This window comes from Musa acuminata, chromosome BXJ3-7, assembly GCF_036884655.1.
Source record: "Musa acuminata AAA Group cultivar baxijiao chromosome BXJ3-7, Cavendish_Baxijiao_AAA, whole genome shotgun sequence".
NCBI lineage: Eukaryota > Viridiplantae > Streptophyta > Magnoliopsida > Zingiberales > Musaceae > Musa > Musa acuminata.
The window spans coordinates 36,961,194-36,982,584 of NC_088355.1; the positions used below are offsets into that span (position 1 = coordinate 36,961,194).

The window sequence follows — 21,391 nt, forward strand, 5'->3', positions numbered from 1 at the left end:
CAGCAGGTCCCAGCCAGGCAGGCAGTCCCCATCATCGACTGTCAACTCCTACCATCTGTCTTCTTCTTATCTTCGAGTCGTAGCAGCTGCAGCAGCAGCAGCAGCAGCAGCTCCACCTGAAACTGACTCACCACCTACTCTCATTAAGATAAGGAAGAAAGGGGAACATCCACGACGTGCCCGACTCGGTAACCTACAGCTTCGTGATGGCGAAGCTTACCTCATACTCTCTCCACTTTCCATGTCGCTGCCACCAACCCAACCACCCTTTCTGGCTTAAGAAAGTACGCCACTTGGCTCCTCGCATGGTGGTGCAAGTGCAAACACATGATCACAGGGGAACACGCGACATGGGTTGTGCCTTAAGTGTTCAGCATCAATCATAGAGATGCAGCTGAGGATGGGAGGTGGGCTTCCACCATCTTCCAGTCCTTCTGTGCCTTGATCCCGACTCAACATGGATGTTTCCTGAAGACGAAAAAGAAAGACACATGAGAGCAGGGTTTTATTAATGATGGAGGCACATGACACGACAAATTTCCTGACACACACAGAGAGATTATTATTATTATTATTATTATTATTTATTATTATTATTATTATTATTATTATTATTATTATTATTATTATATTTTGGTAACATCGATCCGTCCAGGACATTAAGTCACAAGGATACATCATCACCCATTGTCGACATCTTCCGAACTCTCTTAACTTCATCTTGACGCAGAGATGCTCTGGTTACGATGGCCGACATTCTCGATCAACTTAAACTAGTAACAACATTCTGATTTGAATTACGGGTAAGAAAAGCTAAATCATACACAGCCGTAGCTAAGAACTCAAAAAACAACACGTGTTTAAAAAGAGAGAGGACTCCCTCCGCACCTGATGAAGTTTAGAGGCAAGTGCCTCTCACCTTCTCACGTATCATCATCATCATCATGCGTGCATGTTTCGGTATTCAAGTCCTCCTTACTTGAGAATCACAAAACAGTACATTACAAACTTGATTACCTTTTGTATATATACCAGGGCTTGATCCGCATCATCTGTGATCACATCAGAAATAGCAGTGAATAAGAAAAAAAGGCAACGATTCATTGTAATAAACATGCTAATAATGCAGAGAAGAAGACATCAGCAAATTTACATTACCCACCGAACTGAGTTTTCTTATTGCTGCCGAGTGTTTTCTTTAGGAACATAATAACATACATACAGGCAGGCCATCACACTACCTACCTTCTTCAACCATAAAACATATATATACAGAGGCGGCGGCACAGACTCGAGTTTCACCTCCGTCACATCCTCTCAAACATAATACTACTACACAACAATCTTATTCTTACAGCCACCTTCTCCCTTCGTTACACCTACTAGATAAGGGCTCATAGTCAACCGCTGTAAAAACAACCTCTCTCAACTCTCCATACCTATCTTCTACACTCAAAACTGACAAGAACTGCCCAACCTCTGCTTGAGCCTCTGGCCAGTGGCACCACACTTCCGGCTACGGAATGCACCTTGCAGCAGCTCCTGGAACTTCTCAAGAAATGCTGACCACTCCTCTTCTCCCATGTTAGCCAGCTTCACGAAGCTCACACTTGCAGGCAGCTGTTCGTTCGCACTCCTACTATTCCTACCCTGAAGCCCACTGGCACCACCGCTATTTCTACCAGTGGTACAATTAGCTCTTGGAACACCAGCCACATAGTTCTGACTATTCCCAGCAAGAGTCATGGTCTTCAAAGAAGCGGACAGTCTTGAGGCATGTGGAGGCCACTCACGGGCATCCGAGCAGTAAGTAGTATCCTCCATATTGTGCTCAATGTTCTCATCATCTTCCTCCTGCTCCTCCAAGCTCTCTTCTAATCTTGACAGCGGGTTTCTGGAGATTCTTCCTCTGGATCCAAAATTGAAAGATGGAGATTTCGGCATCACCGGATCAGCTTCCTCATAGTCAATATCAAACTGAATTGTGTCATCATAATTTGGACTGATTACTGGAGAAATGACCACTTTTTCTGCTATCAGCCGTCTTGCCTCAATGCACACAACTTCCAGTTCGCTTGGCGCCTCTTCCATTCCCCTGAATTCCCTGCTCATCATCTCACCAATCTCTGCAAGGCAAAGCCCAAATGCAGCTGCTTCCTTGAGAAAAATTGTTGACAGGATCAAAACTCTAAGGCATGCTTCGCGGATCATGGGCAGCTCCATACGAAGCATCTCAGAATCTTTCACCGGATCAAGGTTTGCAATATACTTAAGCTCATCCTCACAGAAAGGGATTGATGCCTGTGGCCAGTGGATCCACTCAAAATATGGATCATCCAAACTCTCCGGCAAGCAGAGACCATGATCGATTGGAATAAGTTCTGTCTGAGCCCCAAATCTACCAGTTGCCCCTTCAAGTTTCCTCACCAAGAGGTTTCCAGCATGCCTGTCAGTATTAAAAATTCTAATATCGAGGATACCAATCCTGTGTATAGCTGCAACAGGGAAACTGGACGTCCCATGGTCACTAGCATCGTAGTCATGAGGAATAAATTGTTGAAAGGATGCTATCTTGCTGACTGCACTCCGCTTCCTGTCAACAGCCTTGCCGCTAGTATTAGAGTTAACACCTTCATTCACATGGAAAACCGAATGAGTGATCTTGACAAGGACCGTGGGGGGGACATTGGCAAAATGATCATAATCCAGGAGGTATGCAGCAACTTCCCTGAATCCAGTCTCACCAACCCGCACAGACCTTTTCAAGCCTGGTTGTCCAAGGGCCTTCCCAGTGAAACCTTTAGGATTATTCGGTGCAAATGGTTCCTCATCTGTGGGCTTCACAATTGCAACACTCTCACCTTTGGTGTTCCTGAAGTAGTAGGCACCACCAAGCCCACTGTGAACCGGTAAAGGAGCAACGCCATTTTTAATAGCCTTCACAACATCCTTGACCAGCTGTCTTGTTCGAGAGCAGCGGCTAGAGCACACTAAAACTTCGATTGGGCCACTCCGATCCCTTTGCTGGTGGATGTCCTTTCCAGTAGGAGAGAGGCACGGAGTGGAGGAACTTCTATGCATGGAATTCCTGGTAAGAAGCAATGGTGAATCATTCCGGACAGCACTGAGATCATTTTTCAACACAAGGTCACCAAAAGTGAGCGAGCTCTCATCGGTAGGTACATTAAGAGCAATCTGTAACCTTCTCTTCACAGTATGAGCATTATCCGCACGATCCAGTTCAATACCCAATACACATCCAGTTTCAGTTTGAACGAACACACGCCTTCGTCCACTTGGTTTTCCTTCACTTTGGTTGCTCCGATGGTACTCGTAGTTAAGGGTGTGGGTTAAGACGGAAACTGCCATCTGGGTCTTAATGGGGCTGTCCAAGTTAGGCGACATGGAATAAGTAGGATCCACAGTTATCAACAACAGATACTTCGGCCAAACAGATGATTTTCTTCTTTCTCTTCTTCTCTCTTGAGCACACGCCACACACGGAGGCTGACGCGGTTATAGAGAGAAGGTGCAGTACAGGATCGATCATTAAGTGAGAAAGTAATACTGGACCAGCAGACCTTGAACAAAAACTAGAAAGCAGTAGGTCTGTGGGAAGATGAGCGACCACCCTACATTGGAAAACCCATCTTATTGGCCATTAGGCTGATATGAAGGAATCAGGACCTGTCAACAAAGTGTTCTACTTGTAAGCACTGAAACAATAAAACCAACTTACGATAGAAAAGTAATTACCGATTCATCACATCTAATCTTTGGAAAATTCAAGCAATTCATAGCATGTATATTCGCAAGTGAAATAAGCAATCGTGAACCAGACGAATAACATAAAATTACCAAAGCAATAGACAGACTGGAGATCAACAATAAATAGTATGAACAATTGGCGGCTACGAAAAAGGGACAAAAACCAAGACAGGACTTCAACTTTACTACTTCGTTTCTAGTCATGACAATATTATAGAAACTAAAGACACCAAAGAAAAATAGCGCTAAGAAGTTGCCAATCCAATATGCAATAAAACAAGATTCTCCGTATAACATTTGTTTTGAAGCATTAGCATAAAATTACCAAAGCAATAGACAGACTGGAGGTCAACAATAAATAGTATGAACGATTGGCCGCTACGAAAAAGGGACAAAAGCCAAGACAGGACATCAACTTTACTACTTCGTTTCTAGTCATGACAATATTATAGAAACTAAAGATACCCAAGAAAAATAGCGCTAAGAAGTTGCCAGTCCAATATGCAATAAAACAAGATTCTCCATATAACATTTGTTTTGAAGCATTAGCATAAAACTAATCCATTTGCACCCAAATGTTCTCCAAAATAAGTGTCGTTTCCTACAAAAACAAAAAGTGCATATCTATAAACAAGAACCGGATAACAATCGATGAGAAGCAACAAATGAGACATCCAAACACATAAACATAACAAATCAAGTGACCAAGACCCCATGCTGAGATATTTGTTTGATCAGTTGCTGAAAGATAACGATCAAGATTTAGGAGTGTTAATCAAACAATCAAAATGCGCTGATGCTTCACTGAGAGATTCCACGGACCTCATCAAACCAGAATGAAAACCGTGCAAAGTCTTTGCCACTTTTTCCCCAAAAATCAAGAAAATTATCATATCCCAAAAACAAAATACGAGAAGAAGCAACAGTCGACGCTTACTCCACCGGTTCTTGGTTGCTTTAGAACCAAACCTTTCCGTTCCAAAACGTGCCCGCTAATTTCAAGTAATAAAACCTGACGATCTAAGTAGCGATCGTCTCGGTGTAGCCGGATGAAACCAAAACCCTAATATTCCTAGGCAGAGACCAAATCGCCCCCGAAAACCCCATCATCGTGTCCAAGAATCCGCAAGAATCAACCAAACAACCAAAGCTAAAAACGATCTGAGGCACCTAGCGACATCAAGAACGTCCAAACGAGGAGATCGTAAAAAGAAATCGTCTAGGAACCAAGCGTCATACTGGCAAGGGAGATCGCGAGAGGCGGCGGAAGTAACCCACCAGCGGCTGCGATCTCACCGAACCACCAGCTCCACGGCGACCCGACGCGGGAATCCGACCCGGTTGTCGATCCCACGGCGGAGGATCGCGCTCCTCCTCCAAGTCCACTCGCTCTTTCCCTCTCCCTCTCCCACTCTCTCGCCTGTCTTCAATCTTCTTTGCCCTTTATTAGGAGTTGCAAAACAAGCCCGTGGTTAAGACAACTAAACCCTCCCGTGATTAAGGCTTTAAGCCGTAATAAATCATATATTAATTACGCCAAACGTTTGCCCCCTTTTCTCTATCTGGATTCGAAGTCTCTGGAAGGAAACGGAGGAAGAGGGAGCCGTTGGACTGGCGAGCGAGAATCATCCGACGGATGATATCAAGCAACGTGGGGACAAGAGATTGGTGATTAATGAGGTCAGGTTACCGCCTCATCACCGGAACTGAACTGCCCTCGGTTGATTGTCTAAAGAATGTATTCCACACGCCCAAATCTTACGAGGAAATACTTACGCGCCGAGATGAAGACACAACACTGCCGCGTGTAATCTGAAAGCTTAGGGAACGCCGGCAGGTACGTGGTTCCGTATTACACCCATTTACTGGACTGGCTGACTGAATCACCCCTGAAATGATGGCGGACATATTCGATGTTTCTGCGGCCTTTGCGGTCCAGACCGCGTCACCCGTTAAAGGTTTCATGAATGATTGAGCATTCTGCATTGTAGCATTTAGCTACACCCAATTTTGGGGGCTCATAAATTTATGTGGGTCCCACCATCCAAGTGATTAATATATAAGGTTTTTATTTTTTGGGGATAAACAATGAGGTTTTTTTTTTCTTCATATATTAATCACCATCCAAGTGATTAATATATGAGGTTTTCTTTTTTTTTTTGGGATAAATGGTGAAAATAAAATTTGAGCATGGAATTTTATAATAAAATGTTAAGGTCTTTATCAGTTAAATAAACTAATATCTTTAATGATACTTAATTTTTATGCTCACAATGAATAAAAGTATTAACATAATAACATTTAAACTCTTTTAAATCATTTTGAGAAAAATAGTAAGATTGAAATTTTCTTGATATATCTGTTATCAGATGACTGGTTCATTTAAAATTAGTATTTTTGTAATATCTATTTTACTAATAATTTTAAAATTATAAGTATCATTATCCAACCTAAAGAGATGATTAATGAATTAATTTGTTGAGTTTGAATCATTGATCTTAATTATTTAATTTAAAAACTAATAATAATATAGTGGTAGCTCAATACAGTAACATAAAGTTACTAAAGTGTTAAAACTGAATTAATAATATTAGGTGAGATTAAACTAAGGTATTGATTGAGATAATAGTTCATCTCAATAATGTTTAGAAGAAAAAGTGCAACTGTGATGTGAAAATTATGTGTTACAGTGTTGTTCTCTTTTATTTTTGGTAATGGATTCAATACCAAAAGGCAAGCTCAGGATTGTGCTTGGTGATCAATCAGGAGTGAGCATAAAACTTGAAGGCACAAACAAAATGATGAGTACTTAAGGAAGGTAGGAAGTAGAGGTTTATAGGGTGTAGGAAGGGGGGGCAGGCAAGTGATGCTGAGGTGAAAGGAACCAGTCTCTAACCTATGAAGGTGAGTTGGCCCTCTTGTGATGGAAATTAATTATGCATTTTGCTTAAAGATTGGTGAAGCACATGAACACTGAGAGAGACTGCTTGGACCTTCTTTTTCCAACAGTACTGTGACATGTTATCCTCCTCCTCCTCCTCCACTGTTGGTGATGAGGCTGCTGAGCTTGTTGAATGTGGCTGTACAATCAAGTGCAGCCTCAACATCTCATGGATGATGATAAGGCAATGCTTCACAAAACTTGTGCTCTAATCTTTTTTGTTTTCCTCAAAAGAAAATTTTATTAGATCCAAATCTACAGAAAGAATTTTTGAAGATCTTTTCTAGTAAGAAAAAACAAAGGGGGCTCTTTGAATGCATGAAATTGACAAAGCTTCGAAGGAAACAACAGTCAGCAGATGCTTTGATCAAGCAGATGCTTTGGTCAAGCAGCCGAGCAATCCAGACTAGCGACGCATCATTTGTTCCGCGTGACTTCCTCATCAAAGAACGATGGCATCTTCAACACGCCACTTTCGCTGCGTTGCTGCACGCCATCTGTGAAACCTGCAAGAAACAGTCAACACCGATTTCACTTTCTTTGTGCTCGCCTCCTCTCATACAATGAACTCCAAATGCTGAGTCTTCCTACTAAAAACTTGATCACCAAGCAACGCAAACATTCCCTTCCCCTATAAAAACTCGATCTGTACAAAGCATTCTTCCTCGAGTTACTACACTTCAGTCTCCTCCCGTCGCCGAGTTCATCTTCGTGTGTTGGGCCAAACCAAAAGCTAGTCATGGAGATCAGCAACGAAGGCCATAAGAACTCATTCCTGTCGGCGTTGGCGTCGTGGTTCCGATGCTTCTTCCGCACCAATCATGCAAAGGGAGTAAAACCGGCGGGATCGGCTGCGCCGGACGCAGCGATGGTTGCCGCTGCTAAGCATTTCTCTCACACAGTCAACTTAGGATAGACTTGTGTTCTTGCATGCCACCACTCTAGTTTGTATTAGTATTTTCTCGTATATATTTGTAAGCTCTTAAGCTAACTGTACATGAAGGAATTCGCAAGATTTGCCCGTGCTATGATCGATAGAAGTACCTTTGTGATCATTGGAGAAACTTGATGGGAGTATTGATGAAGCTTTTTTAGTCGTTGATTAGAACATGACAATAAAAAATTGAAAAGCATGCTTTCCTATGGAACAATCTCTCCAGGAAATATGTGTCAGATGACGAATAGCCCTTGTCGTTGTGAGTCCATGCTTCTATATGCAGCTGAGAAAGCTTCCAGGAAAACTGTTGTTGAAAGTTGATCCACAGGAGTGCATGTATCATCAAAAAGTCAAACGACCGCACAACCACAAGTCAATTAGAAACCGGCAAGAAGAAGAAGACGAAGTCGCGCTTCCCTTGCCCTCTCTTCATGTAGATCGACTGCCTCCTCATCTGCTGCTTCGAAGTCCAATCGCTTACTAATTCTTTGACCTCGGCTGCTTTCTTCTTTCTAGGAAAGAGGGAGCGCAAACACTTGATCGCCAAGAAATGTAAACCTCGACTGCTCGTTACCATCCAAAGAAAGGTCAAAAGCCATCAACTGCAGAGAGATAGGACATGTTGAAAATGTTGTCAATAAGTTTCATCACTTATATTCTAACATATATATACTCTTATGTATATATATAGTGTCACTTTAATAATAATAATAATAATAATAATAATAAAACAGTAAATTTAGTTCTTCCATTAAAAACATTTGGTATACTCAAATGTTTGTGGAAGAAAGTAGGTATTTTCTTACATTCATTTATTATTGTAATGACAAAACTTGAGTTTATATGTTAATGGAAATTTTTTTTTTTAGAAAATTCGGGTTTGGTTGAAAGATAAGGAGATTATAAGATTAAATATTTAAAAATATATAGAGGTGGTGAAAACATATCTAATGAATTTAAATTTTTTTAAGAAATAATAGAATTTTATATTAATTCACTATGTTATACACACCTCAACAAAATGGTGTTCTCGAATTTTAAAAATTTTCTGAAGTATTATATTTTCTAGGATACTAAAAGAAAAAAGAACAAAACTTAAAGTTGACAGTAAAAAATACATCTTATTAGAGCATGATGAGAATTCCAATTATTACAAACTCTACAATCCTATCATAAACAAAGTTATGATATGAAAAAAGTTTGATAAATAACAGATTTAGAATTGAAAAAATTAATGAGCAGAATAAGAAAACTATATCTTCATAAGAGGGTGATATAATACAAGCAAACACCGAAGAGTCTTTGCCTGAATTATCATCTAGATCGGTTAAGTCATATAATTTAAGAAGTCTGATTATAAGAAGAACAAGAACGATTCAGGAGCTATATGACGAGACTCAAAAGGTTGATACTAATAATGATAATTTTTTTTTATTTTATCTTTTTGCAGGATAATCCATTATCATTCGAAGAATATTGCAAAGAAGAGAAATGACTACAAACTATAAATAAGGAGATTCGTGCTATTAACAAAAATGATATACGAGGGCTTACTACACTTCCAAAAGACTACCAAATGATCAATGTTAAGTGGATCTTCAAAATAAAAGGAAATGCATATAAGAGGAGGTAGAGAAATATAAGACACGATTAGTTGTAAAGAAGTATTAGCTATGAAAAAATTTATAAATGCTTACGGGGCACTAAGATTTACTGCTCTTCTCCTCTACCGCAAACATGCTTGACTACCACAGATAGGAAATCGCCATTGCTGCATGAACTATCAAGCCAATTAGTAACAGAGGCTCGGTGGCTCTTACTCCTTGTTTGGCGAAAAGGTTCTTTTCTAGACACCAATCGACCTACAATCTCAGGACTCCTCAGACAAGTACTGCACTTTCTATTAACGAAGGAAGATATGCCTGGAAAGTTAACGGATGAACTCGAAGTTTTCCATTAGATAAGATAGAGTGACTTTAGTATTTCTTTAAAAAGCTATTATCTACATCAAGAGAAGGTGGTTTAAAGAAAGAATAAAGCCAGCGGACGAGACTGACCATTGGGACAGACAAAGACAATTATCAATCATTGGAAAATCTCTTGTCGACAAGGGATATATGGAATCTCCATAAGAGGAGCTGTGGTGGTATCGTGCTATTAGACTGTCTGACTGGGTTGGCTATTTTCTACGCTCCCAATGACTGTATTGGATGAAGCACTGGAAAGAGAACAAGACAAGGCTCCAATGACTGATTCTACTGCTCCTCCACCCAGGGAAGGAATGGAGCTTCGCTCTTTGAAGAGAGAGTTGAGAGTTCTTGCTTCCTGCCTTCAAAGTAGATTCAAAGATATAAGATATGATTCCTTCAGCTGTCCATTCACAGCGGATGAAGAAATAACATTGTACAGTGCGAACGCGGAGTAGAAAAGACGCAAGGTTCTACCACTTTACCTCATTCGTTTTCTCGTCATTCATTCTCTATGCATTTGTCATATTATCAACAAAATCTCTTATTTTTTTCTAAGAAAAAAGTTAGTTTATACTTTCCAGAATTATCTTCTCTAGAAAAGAAAAAAAAGGGGCTCTTTGAATGCATGAAATTGACAAGGCTTCGGAGGAAACAACAGTCAACAGATGCTTTGGTCAAGCAGCCGAGCAATCCAGACTAAGCCATTCATCATTTGCTCCGCGTGACTTCCTCATCAAAGAACGATGGCAACTTCAACAAGCCGCCTTCGCGCGTCGCTGCACGCCATCTGTGAAGCCAGCAAGAAACAACCAACACCGATTTCACTTTGTTTGTGCTCGCCTCATATATTTTGACTGACGCCTCTTCTCCTACGTTTAAGTCCAAATGCTGAGTCTTCCAACTAAAAACTTGACCACCAAGCAACGCAAACAATGAAGCTTTTTTAGTCGTCGATTAGAACATGATAATAAAAAAATTGAAAAGCATGCCTTTTCCTCGTAGAACAATCTCTATATGGAAATAAGTGTCAACCTTCTTCCTAATCTATATAAACGAGAGGGATATAATCTATATAAATAGGAGAGGGACATGTTAATGAATTTAAGATAAAACTTATTCAATAAAATTTCTTTAATAATTATTCTTATATTCTATTATTTTTATCATATTATTAGAGTAGTGAGAAAAGCGAAACTTCGTTCTTGTCTTCGACCAGCGACCAACGTCGTTGAGAAAAGCAAAGCTTCACCCTTGCCTTCGGCCATCTTCCTCACCGCGATAGTCTTCGTTGATCTGCCAACAGTCAATGGACTTAAGGAGAACGAAGGACAAACTTAAGGGGAACGAAAGGAACGCTTGTGCCCTCATAACAATAGTAATCATAGCAGCAGCGATTTGCTCTACTCACGAAGCCTCTCGCTCGTAAACCATTATTTGCATCGATCCAAGATTGGTATCCTTGATAGGAGCACCATCTTGCGATGGCATGATAGAAGATAAGATTTCCTTGTTGAAAATATTGTCGATAAGTTTCATCACTTATATTCTAACATATATACACTTATATATATATATATATATATATATATATATATATATATATGTATATATATATATGTATATATATATGTGTATATATATATACACATATATATATATACATACATATATATATACATATATATATACATACATATATATATATATACATATATATAGTGTCACTTTAATAATAATAATAATAGAGAAAATTCAGTTCTTCCATTAAAAATACTTGTTTAGCATGTATATATAACTAAATTATAGCGTCTTTAAGATGATTTGCAAGTTAGTGGCTTAACGGCTTCCTCCTCTATCTCACTTATCACTACAAACGAAAACTGTAAATAATTATATTTCTAATTAATATTTTGAGAGAAGACCTTTCTATTCCCCAGGAATCTCCTCCACCATAGCTGGGTCAAGTTTATGCAGCAGCTTCCAAGAAAGCAATATGTTATTTGACGGCATGAACCTTGGTCAAGCAGTCCAAAAGCTTTACAGATTCCTTGAACTCGATTCCAAGTTCTTTCTCAGAAAGAAGCAGCGTAAAAAACTTGATCACCAAGCAACATAAACCATTCCTCTCCCTATAAATATATGTTGCTCGTTAGCATCCGAACTACGATAGAAAGCCATCAACTCTCCACCTACGACGCATTCTTCCCTGTGTCGAGCCTCCATTTGTCCCCAAGTTGTTCTTCTTGTGCTTGCCTAAACCCGAAGCAAGTGATGGGGAGCAGCAGAATGGGCAGTAAGCCACTGTGGTCGTGGTTCCGACGCTTCTTCCTGACCGATCACGATCATGGAGTGAAGCGGGGATCGGCTGCCCCGCCCGCCGGGCCAGATGCAGCGATGGTCGCCGCTGCTAAGCATTTCTCTCACAAAGTCAACTTAGGCTAGTTTTGTGTATCTTTCATGCGACTGTAGCTTGTATTTCTCAGCATTTTTAGGTGATGTGATTGAGTTATAAAACTTATTGTTCATAATCCATCAAAAATGTATATGTATCTCACAAAAGTATAGAAGATTACCGCATTATGTACTTTTAGATCGACAATTTCCTTGTTTTCTAAATATTTGCAAGACTGCAATGACTCATCACAAATTAAAAGTATATATATATAAATAAATAATAGGATGCTTCTTTCTCATTAATAAACAAGAGGGATTGGAAATTATTATTTTCCGAAAATTTAAAAAGTTTCTTGAATTAAAATTACATTAAGTCAACCACATCGTTGTCATTAATCTTCATTTTATTGAAATTTTTTATGACTCAATAAAAAAAAGGATAAGCTAATGAATTTTTTTCCATGTTTTATTTCTTCTGCGCGTGAAAGAGATTAAGAAAACTTTTAAGGACTAAAAATAAATTATTTATTTTGACTTTTTTACCCATATTAATTTTATGGCCTTTCTTTCTGTTTTCACTCGCATTATTGATTCTCAGATTTGTAGTAATATCTAAGACAATTAGCTGCTTCTCATAGTTGGAGTCCTTTGATTAAATATGTTTTAATCTCTAATATAATTAACAAATTATATAATATTTTGGATAAATTCTTGAAAAAAAACTCAGCTTTTCCACCACTGATTTATTGAATTCTCAAACAATGTTATCTTTTTTTCTTCTTTTTATAATGGATCGGTAAACCAGTTCAGAAATAATATAACGTGGTATAAAAATATTATAATATAATAATTTTTATAAATTTTATGAAAATATTATGCTTTTAGTATTTTTATATTATGTTATCGTATTTTTAGTAATATTAGAAAAACTATAACATCATAAAAAAATTCTATAAGACTTTATTTTTTATCTTAATCATACCAAAAAAATATAACACAGCGTTTTTATTCTATATTATAATATTTTTAGATTTACTGAAAATATTTTAACATAATATAAAAAACACTGTAAATTCATCGATCCACTCAATGGATTGATTTTTAAAAAAAAGTAAAAAAGAGATAAAATGGGGGTAGGTGACAGGGGATATTTCAAAACTTAGATTAAAAAAATGATGTTAAAATGATACTTTTCTAGAAAATTCTATTTTTAAACAAAATTCATCCCAGTGTTTTTTTATTTTTTAGGAGATTAAGATTTACATTTGTTATTTACAATCCTATAATAATTTTTTTAATATTCCTAGGTTATCCCTTTATATATATACATATATACACACACATATATATATATATATATACATATATATATATATATATATATACATACATATATATATACATACATATACATATATACATATATATATATACATACATATATATATATATACATACATATATATATATATATACATATATATATATATATATATATATATATATATATATATATATATATATATATATATATATACATACATATATATATATACATATATATATATACATACATATATATATTTACATATATATATATATATATACATATATATATAACACTTAATTCTAATAAAATCTTCTCACTCCTTATCTATCATTTTTTTAATTTTTTTCTTCCCCGCTATTTCTTAATCATCGATGATACATAAAATGATAAAAATAGATAAATGGTGAAATGAAATAATATGAAAATGGAAGAAGAAGAAGGGAAAGTCAATGTCATTATAATGCACCAGAAAAGAAAAAAAAAGTAGGTAAAAAATGAATTAGAGGAGTTGTAAATAATAAAATATTAATTTATTAATTTTTAGAAAGATCATGAATAATAATGATGTTGTGAATATTATTATTATTATTATTATTATTATTATTATTATTATTATTATTATTATAAGAATAATAATTATTATAAGAAAAAAATAAATAAAAATTATTATTATTAGATGATAGAGGGTAGGGGTGGAATTTTTCTTAAAAAATAAGCTACTTCCGTTCATGTCGTCAGTAGCTTCCAAGCACACTCCACCACTGCCACCCCAAGGTTTATCTTCTTGGTTTTGCTCTCCTTCCTCCACAACTTCCTCTCGGGCGCTTGAGAGCTGCGGGAGAGGTTTTAGTCTTGAAAAGGAGTTGCTTGAAGCCGGATGATAAGCGATCCATGGAGGTCGCCGCGTTGAGAAGACTACTAACCAGAGATTTATCGCACAAGAGAAACGTTTATTGTATCAAGAGAATAAATGGATTAAATATCCAGAGAAAAACAAACTCTGAGAAAGGTTTCTTAAAAAAGATAATTTATTTTAAAAATAATTAGTATAATATTTCTGTGGAGACTATATAAACTCCATATATTGAGTCATAAAATATATAGAGTTTTGAAGTAGTATAAAATTTTAAGTGAAAGATAGAAGATTTAGTTTTCTCATACACTTCCTGTGATAAATATATCTCTTTTTTATTTATTTTTAATATTTAGTATCAAAGTAGAGGTTAAGCTATGACTTTTTCTCCGAACACTATCTAATTCCAGATCCCTTAATTGACAAAAAAAAAAATATAATATATGGTGCATCTAAATGAAGGTATTTTTAGGCTCCCAAGATATATATGGAAGATTGTAAAAGATGAATTTATTTAACCAAGTCTAATAAAAGATGGAGTAATAAATACAGAAGCAAGAACAATTCAAAGATAGAGAATAAAGAAAGAGAAAAAAATATTGTTCATGATCTACTAAGAGCTTAATGATATAATATTCGAGATCATTGCTCTACAAATACTTCAAAAGAGACATGAGAAAAAGCATTTAGTGATGTGGATAAGGTAAAAAAGTTTCGTCCATAAGTTTTACAAGTTAAGTTTGAAAAATTACAACAAGATACTTATGAATCTATTTTTAATTATTTCTTAAAAGTTATTTCTATTGTTCGAGATAAAATGGTAAACAATTAAGTGATAAAAAGTAATAGAAAAAAAATACTAAGATCTCAAGATTCAAAGTTTGATTTTATTGCTTTCGATTCTAAAGATTTAGAACAATTAATGGGTTCTCTTTAAGTTCATAAATAAAGGCTCACAAAAAGATAAGAAAAAAAATCTAAAATTATGTATATCATTATGAATATTATTTCTTTAATATCAGTTAGGACTAATCCCTTAATATTAGTTTATAAGTTATTAGTCTAAGTCACTTTGGTGTCTACAAGACCAATACAATAATATAAATATAATTTAAAATGTCCTATGAATGATAAAACTTTTATTATAATTCATATCATAAAAGTCTATCATCCCAAGACATTTTGGTAACTATAAGTCAGATAAAACTTAAGGAGATGATTTACAAATAATATTCATCAAATTTTTTTTAATTTAATTTATGTTAAGCAATTCAATGATAAAATAACAACCATAATAATTATTGAATATTAATCAACAAAAGAAAAAGTACATATGATAATCATGATAACATATAAATCATTGAAAGATGAATATTATTTTATAATTTTAAATATATACATGTGATTAACCAAATGAATATCCAAAACAATAATTAGATTTTATTTATCACATGTAAAAATATAATCAACGATTCATATGAGAAAATTATAAATGTAAATCATAATTTATATTTTTAATAAAAAATTAAATCCAAACATAAATATAATCATGATCAAATTCAAACATAATTATAATAAATCATATTTATCAATTTTCTAATTGATGATATAAATTAGAATTCTCAATTTCATAAGGTAAAACTGTAAATATGTTGACAAGATATAAATTGAAATTACGAAATTTATAAAGGATGGAATTATAATTTGATAAAAACCTAGCTTCGAAGGAAAAACTGTAAATATGTTAGAAACCCTACTACCTGTGCCATCGTTGCCTGCGCGTGCACGACTACCGCAAGGCTGTCGTCACCTACGCATGGTTGATACTGCTTGCGCATGGTTGACCACGGTTCCTGCCCACGTGTGGCCGCCACTTGGGTGCGGCCTGTGCTTGCACGTGGCTACCGCTTGGGCTCGACCTATCCACGTGCGACTGTCGCTTAGGCGGTTGTCTGCCCTCGTGCGACCACCGCATAGGCGATGTGATGCTCCCGTGTGTGTGTTGCTTACATGTGACTACCGCCTATTGCAACTACTGCTGTGGCGTGCACGTTGCCCGGTGTAGCCTCTATCGCCAGCAGATTTGTTGGTCGTACGTAACAAGATCGGTGACGTCCATTTGCTTCACATTCATGGAGATCGTGTTTACAACAAATCTAACATTACTAGCAGTAGACAATAAAACAAAATAGATAGGAATACAGATCGATGAAATATAGATCATTCAAGCATCGTAAACAAAAATAATAGATCTAGTACATTTGATCTCAAGAACCTATGTTTTGATACCAATTGTAAACATAAAATCTATAATATGATATGAAAAAAATCTTTTATGCTAAGATTGAAATTAAATAAAATTAGATATGGTTTTACGATACGTACTTTTTGATGTCATATGAAAAATAGATCTTTGTGTGATCTGTAAAGGCACCGTCTTTAGATCCAAGATCCCAATTAATTTACAAAGAGGACTAGATCCTTCTCCTCTCTTCCTATCCTTTCATAGTACCACTTAGATTGATGGTTAGGGAGAAGAGTTAAGAGAGAGACTATAATCCCTATCAGTTGCGCAACCTCTATTATCCTGTCCCTAGAGATCTTGTCTATTTATAAGTAAGAGCAAAGGGTCTATGATAACTTATTATGAGAGTTCCTCCCATCTAAGGTATCATCCCTAAGGAATTCTATTTTAATATGGACTTCTTTTCTATTGGTTAATATATATCATCAAAATTTAATTAGTTATATTATATATCTTATCCAATTATAAAGGACAATAAAATCTAACCATTCTTTAAGCCCACTCATTCATAGCGGATGAATTAATAACATTGTAACTTCAAATGTTTTTGCTAACCCTCCCTAACGGCTTGTGCGAACGCGGAGTAGAAAAGATGCAAGGTTCTACCACTTAGTAAGGTAAGTACCAAGTGCATAGTAGCAGTCCATACCGACAAAAAGGTCTAAGTGAGCTCCTCAAATTGCATTTTATCTTTCTAGCGCTAAGCATATCATATCTCCTATGATAATTTTATACTAGGAAATGATATGTTTCACTTAAACCTATTCTTTTTCTCGTCATTCATTCTCTATAATCAATATGCTCGTAAAACCTCTTAAATTTAAAATATTTTAATAATTAAAAAAATGACATATTAGATATAATAAGTTTAAGGGGTGAGAATACTAAAATTAAACTTATTAAAGTATGATAAAAAGATTCATCGCATCAAGTGAGAGGTTTATTACATTAAGAGGAGAAATAGATTAAATGCTTATAGAAGGACAAACCAATATTGACTATTGTTTCTTAAAAGGATTTCTTGAAAAAGAATGATTTATTTTAAAAATAATTAATATAATATATCTATGAGATTATATAAACCCTGATCATAAAACATATAAACTTTTTGAAAGAGTTTTAAATGAAAGATAGAAAATTTAGTCTTGTCCGACTTTTTCTTTATAAAATAATAGAACTATCTCTTCTTCTTATCTATTTTTAATATCTAACTACCAGTTAGAAGGTACTAAGATTTACTACTTTTTTTTTTTTCCACTAGCCGCAGACATGCGTTACTACTTGAACTATCAAGCTAATTAATAACCATAAAGAAAAAAGGGGCTCTCTGAATGCATGAAATTGACAAAGCTTCAAAGGAAACAACAGTCAGCAGATGCTTTGGTCAAGCAGCCGAGCAATCCAGACTAAGCCATGCATCATTTGCTCCGCGTGACTTCCTCATCAAAGAACGATGGCATCTTCAACACGCCACTTTCGCTGCGTTGCTGCACGCCATCTGTGAAACCTGCAAGAAACAGTCAACACCGATTTCACTTTCTTTGTGCTCGCCTCCTCTCATACAATGAACTCCAAATGCTGAGTCTTCCTACTAAAAACTTGATCACCAAGCAACGCAAACATTCCCTTCCCCTATAAAAACTCGATCTGTACAAAGCATTCTTCCTCGAGTTACTACACTTCAGTCTCCTCCCGTCGCCGAGTTCATCTTCGTGTGTTGGGCCAAACCAAAAGCTAGTCATGGAGATCAGCAACGAAGGCCATAAGAACTCATTCCTGTCGGCGTTGGCGTCGTGGTTCCGATGCTTCTTCCGCACCAATCATGCAAAGGGAGTAAAACCGGCGGGATCGGCTGCGCCGGACGCAGCGATGGTTGCCGCTGCTAAGCATTTCTCTCACAAAGTCAACTTAGGATAGACTCGTGTTCTTGCATGCCACCACTGTAGTTTGTATTAGTGTTTTCTCGTATATATTTGTAAGCTCTTAAGCTAACTGTACATGAAAGAATACGCAAGATTTGCTCGTGCTATGATCGATAGAAGTACCTTTGTGATCATTGGAGAAACTTGATGGGAGTATTGATGAAGCGTTTTTAGTTGTTGATTAGAACATGATAATAAAAAATTGAAAAGCATGCTTTCCTATGGAACAATCTCTCCATGGAAATATGTGTCAGATGACGAATAGTCCTTGTCGTTGTGAGCCAATGCTTCTATATGCAGCTGAGAAAGCTTCCAGGAAAACTGTTGTTGAAAGTTGATCCACAGGAGTGCATGTATCATCAAAAAGTCAAACGACCGCACAACCACAAGTCAATTAGAAACCGGCAAGAAGAAGAAGACGAAGTCGCGCTTCCCTTGCCCTGTCTTCATGTAGATCGACTGCCTCCTCATCTGCTGATTCGAAGTCCAAACGCTTACTAATTCTTTGACCTCGGCTGCTTTCTTCTTTCTCAGAAAGAGGGAGCGCAAAAGCTTGATTGCCAAGAAATGTAAACCTCGACTGCTCGTTACCATCCGAAGAAAGGTCAAAAGCCATCAACTGCAGAGAGATAGGACATGTTGAAAATGTTGTCACTAAGTTTCATCACTTATATTCTAACATATACATACATACATACATATATATATATATATATATATAGTGTCACTTTAATAATAATAATAATAATAAAGCAAATTCAGTTCTTCCATTAAAAATACTTGTTTCGCATGTATATATAACTAAATTATAGCGTCTTTAAGATGATGTGCAAGTTAGTGGCTTAATGGCTTCCTCCACTAATATCTATGGCATCTCCTCTATCTCACTTATCATTACAAACGATACCCGTAAATAATTATATTTCTAATTAATATTTTGGAGAAGACCTTTCTATTCCCCAGGAATCTCCTCCACCATAGCTGGGTCAAGTTTATGCAGCAGCTTCCAAGAAAGCAATATGTTATTTGACGGCATCAACCTTGGTCAAGCAGTCCAAAGGCTTTACAGATTCCTTGAACTCGATTCCAAGTTCCTTCCCCAAAAGAAGCAGCGTAAAAAACTTGATCACCAAGCAACATAAACCATTCCTCTCCCTATAAATATATGTTGCTCGTTAGCATCCGAACTACGATAGAAAGCCATCAACTCTCCACCTACGACGCATTCTTCCCTGTGTAGAGCCTCCATTTGTCCCCAAGTTGTACTTCTTGTGCTTGCCTAAACCCGAAGCAAGTGATGGGGAGCAGCAGAAAGGGCAGTAAGCCACTGTGGTCGTGGTTCCGACGCTTCTTCCTGACCGATCACGATCATGGAGTGAAGCGGGGATCGACTGCCCCGCCTGCCGGGCCAGATGCAGCGATGGTCGCCGCTGCTAAGCATTTCTCTCACAAAGTCAACTTAGGCTAGTTTTTTGTGTATCTTGCAAAAGTATAGAAGATTGAGTTATGAAACTTATTGTTCATAATCGATCAAAAATGTATATGTATCTTACAAAAGTATCGAAGATTACCGCATTTATGTACGTTTAGATCAAAAATGTATATGCTTGACTACCACAGATAGGAAATCGCCATTGCTACATGAACTATCAAGCCAATTAGTAACAGAGGCTCAGTGGCTCTTACTCCTTGTTTGGCGAAAAGGTTCTTTTCTAGACACCAATCGACCTACAAGCTCAGGACTCCTCAGACAAGTACTGCACTTTGTATTAACGAAGGAAGATATGCCTGGAAAGTTAACGGATGAACTCGAAGTTTTCCATTAGATAAGATAGAGTGACTTTAGTATTTCTTTAAAAAGCTATTATCTACATCAAGAGAAGGTGGTTTAAAGAAAGAATAAAGCCAGCGGACGAGACTGACCGTTGGGACAGACAAAGACAATTATCAATCATTGGAAAATCTCTTGTCGACAAGGGATATATGGAATCTCCATAAGAGGAGCTGTGGTGGTATCGTGCTATTAGACTGTCTGACTGGGTTGGCTATTTTCTACGCTCCCAATGACTGTATTGGATGAAGCACTGGAAAGAGAACAAGACAAGGCTCCAATGACTGATTCTACTGCTCCTCCACCCAGGGAAGGAATGGAGCTTCGCTCTCTGAAGAGAGAGTTGAGAGTTCTTGCTTCCTGCCTTCAAAGTAGATTCAAAGATATAAGATATGATTCCTTCAGCTGTCCATTCACAGCGGATGAAGAAATAACATTGTACAGTGCGAACGCGGAGTAGAAAAGACGCAAGGTTCTACCACTTTACCTCATTCGTTTTCTCGTCATTCATTCTCTATGCATTTGTCATATTATCAACAAAATCTCTTATTTTTTTCTAAGAAAAAAGTTAGTTTATACTTTCCAGAATTATCTTCTCTAGAAAAGAAAAAAAAGGGGCTCTTTGAATGCATGAAATTGACAAGGCTTCGGAGGAAACAACAGTCAACAGATGCTTTGGTCAAGCAGCCGAGCAATCCAGACTAAGCCATTCATCATTTGCTCCGCGTGACTTCCTCATCAAAGAACGATGGCAACTTCAACAAGCCGCCTTCGCGCGTCGCTGCACGCCATCTGTGAAGCCAGCAAGAAACAATCAACACCGATTTCACTTTGTTTGTGCTCGCCTCATATATTTTGACTGACGCCTCTTCTCCTACGTTTAAGTCCAAATGCTGAGTCTTCCAACTAAAAACTTGACCACCAAGCAACGCAAACAATGAAGCTTTTTTAGTCGTCGATTAGAACATGATAATAAAAAAATTGAAAAGCATGCCTTTTCCTCGTAGAACAATCTCTATATGGAAATAAGTGTCAACCTTCTTCCTAATCTATATAAACGAGAGGGACATAATCTATATAAATAGGAGAGGGACATGTTAATGAATTTAAGATAAAACTTATTCAATAAAATTTCTTCAA

The 21,391-nt window shown here is 36.7% G+C and overlaps 1 protein-coding gene across 3 annotated transcripts; it reads right to left on the bottom strand.

The window, feature by feature from the left end:
• Window positions 1-1,148: 1,148 nt before the first annotated feature.
• On the bottom strand, window positions 1,149-5,206 carry LOC135584583 (phosphatidylinositol 4-kinase gamma 5-like). Of its 3 annotated transcripts, none has more exons than XM_065157809.1 (2): window positions 5,047-5,206; window positions 1,149-3,687 (listed from the first exon to the last, which is right to left on the bottom strand). In XM_065157809.1, exon 2 carries the CDS (start codon window positions 3,403-3,405, stop codon window positions 1,453-1,455), a length of 1,953 nt encoding a protein of 650 aa, XP_065013881.1. In that variant the 5' UTR covers window positions 3,406-3,687; window positions 5,047-5,206; the 3' UTR covers window positions 1,149-1,452. The 3 variants fall into 3 exon arrangements, with proteins under 3 accessions (XP_065013881.1, XP_065013883.1, XP_065013882.1); XM_065157811.1 differs by having other exon boundaries at window positions 5,008-5,205; XM_065157810.1 differs by having other exon boundaries at window positions 4,939-5,205.
• Window positions 5,207-21,391: the final 16,185 nt, after the last annotated feature.

Bases quoted from the DNA above. Each gene is read 5' to 3' on its own strand.
- LOC135584583 (XM_065157809.1), bottom strand. From the start codon at position 3,405: ATGTCGCCTAACTTGGACAGCCCCATTAAGACCCAGATGGCAGTTTCC.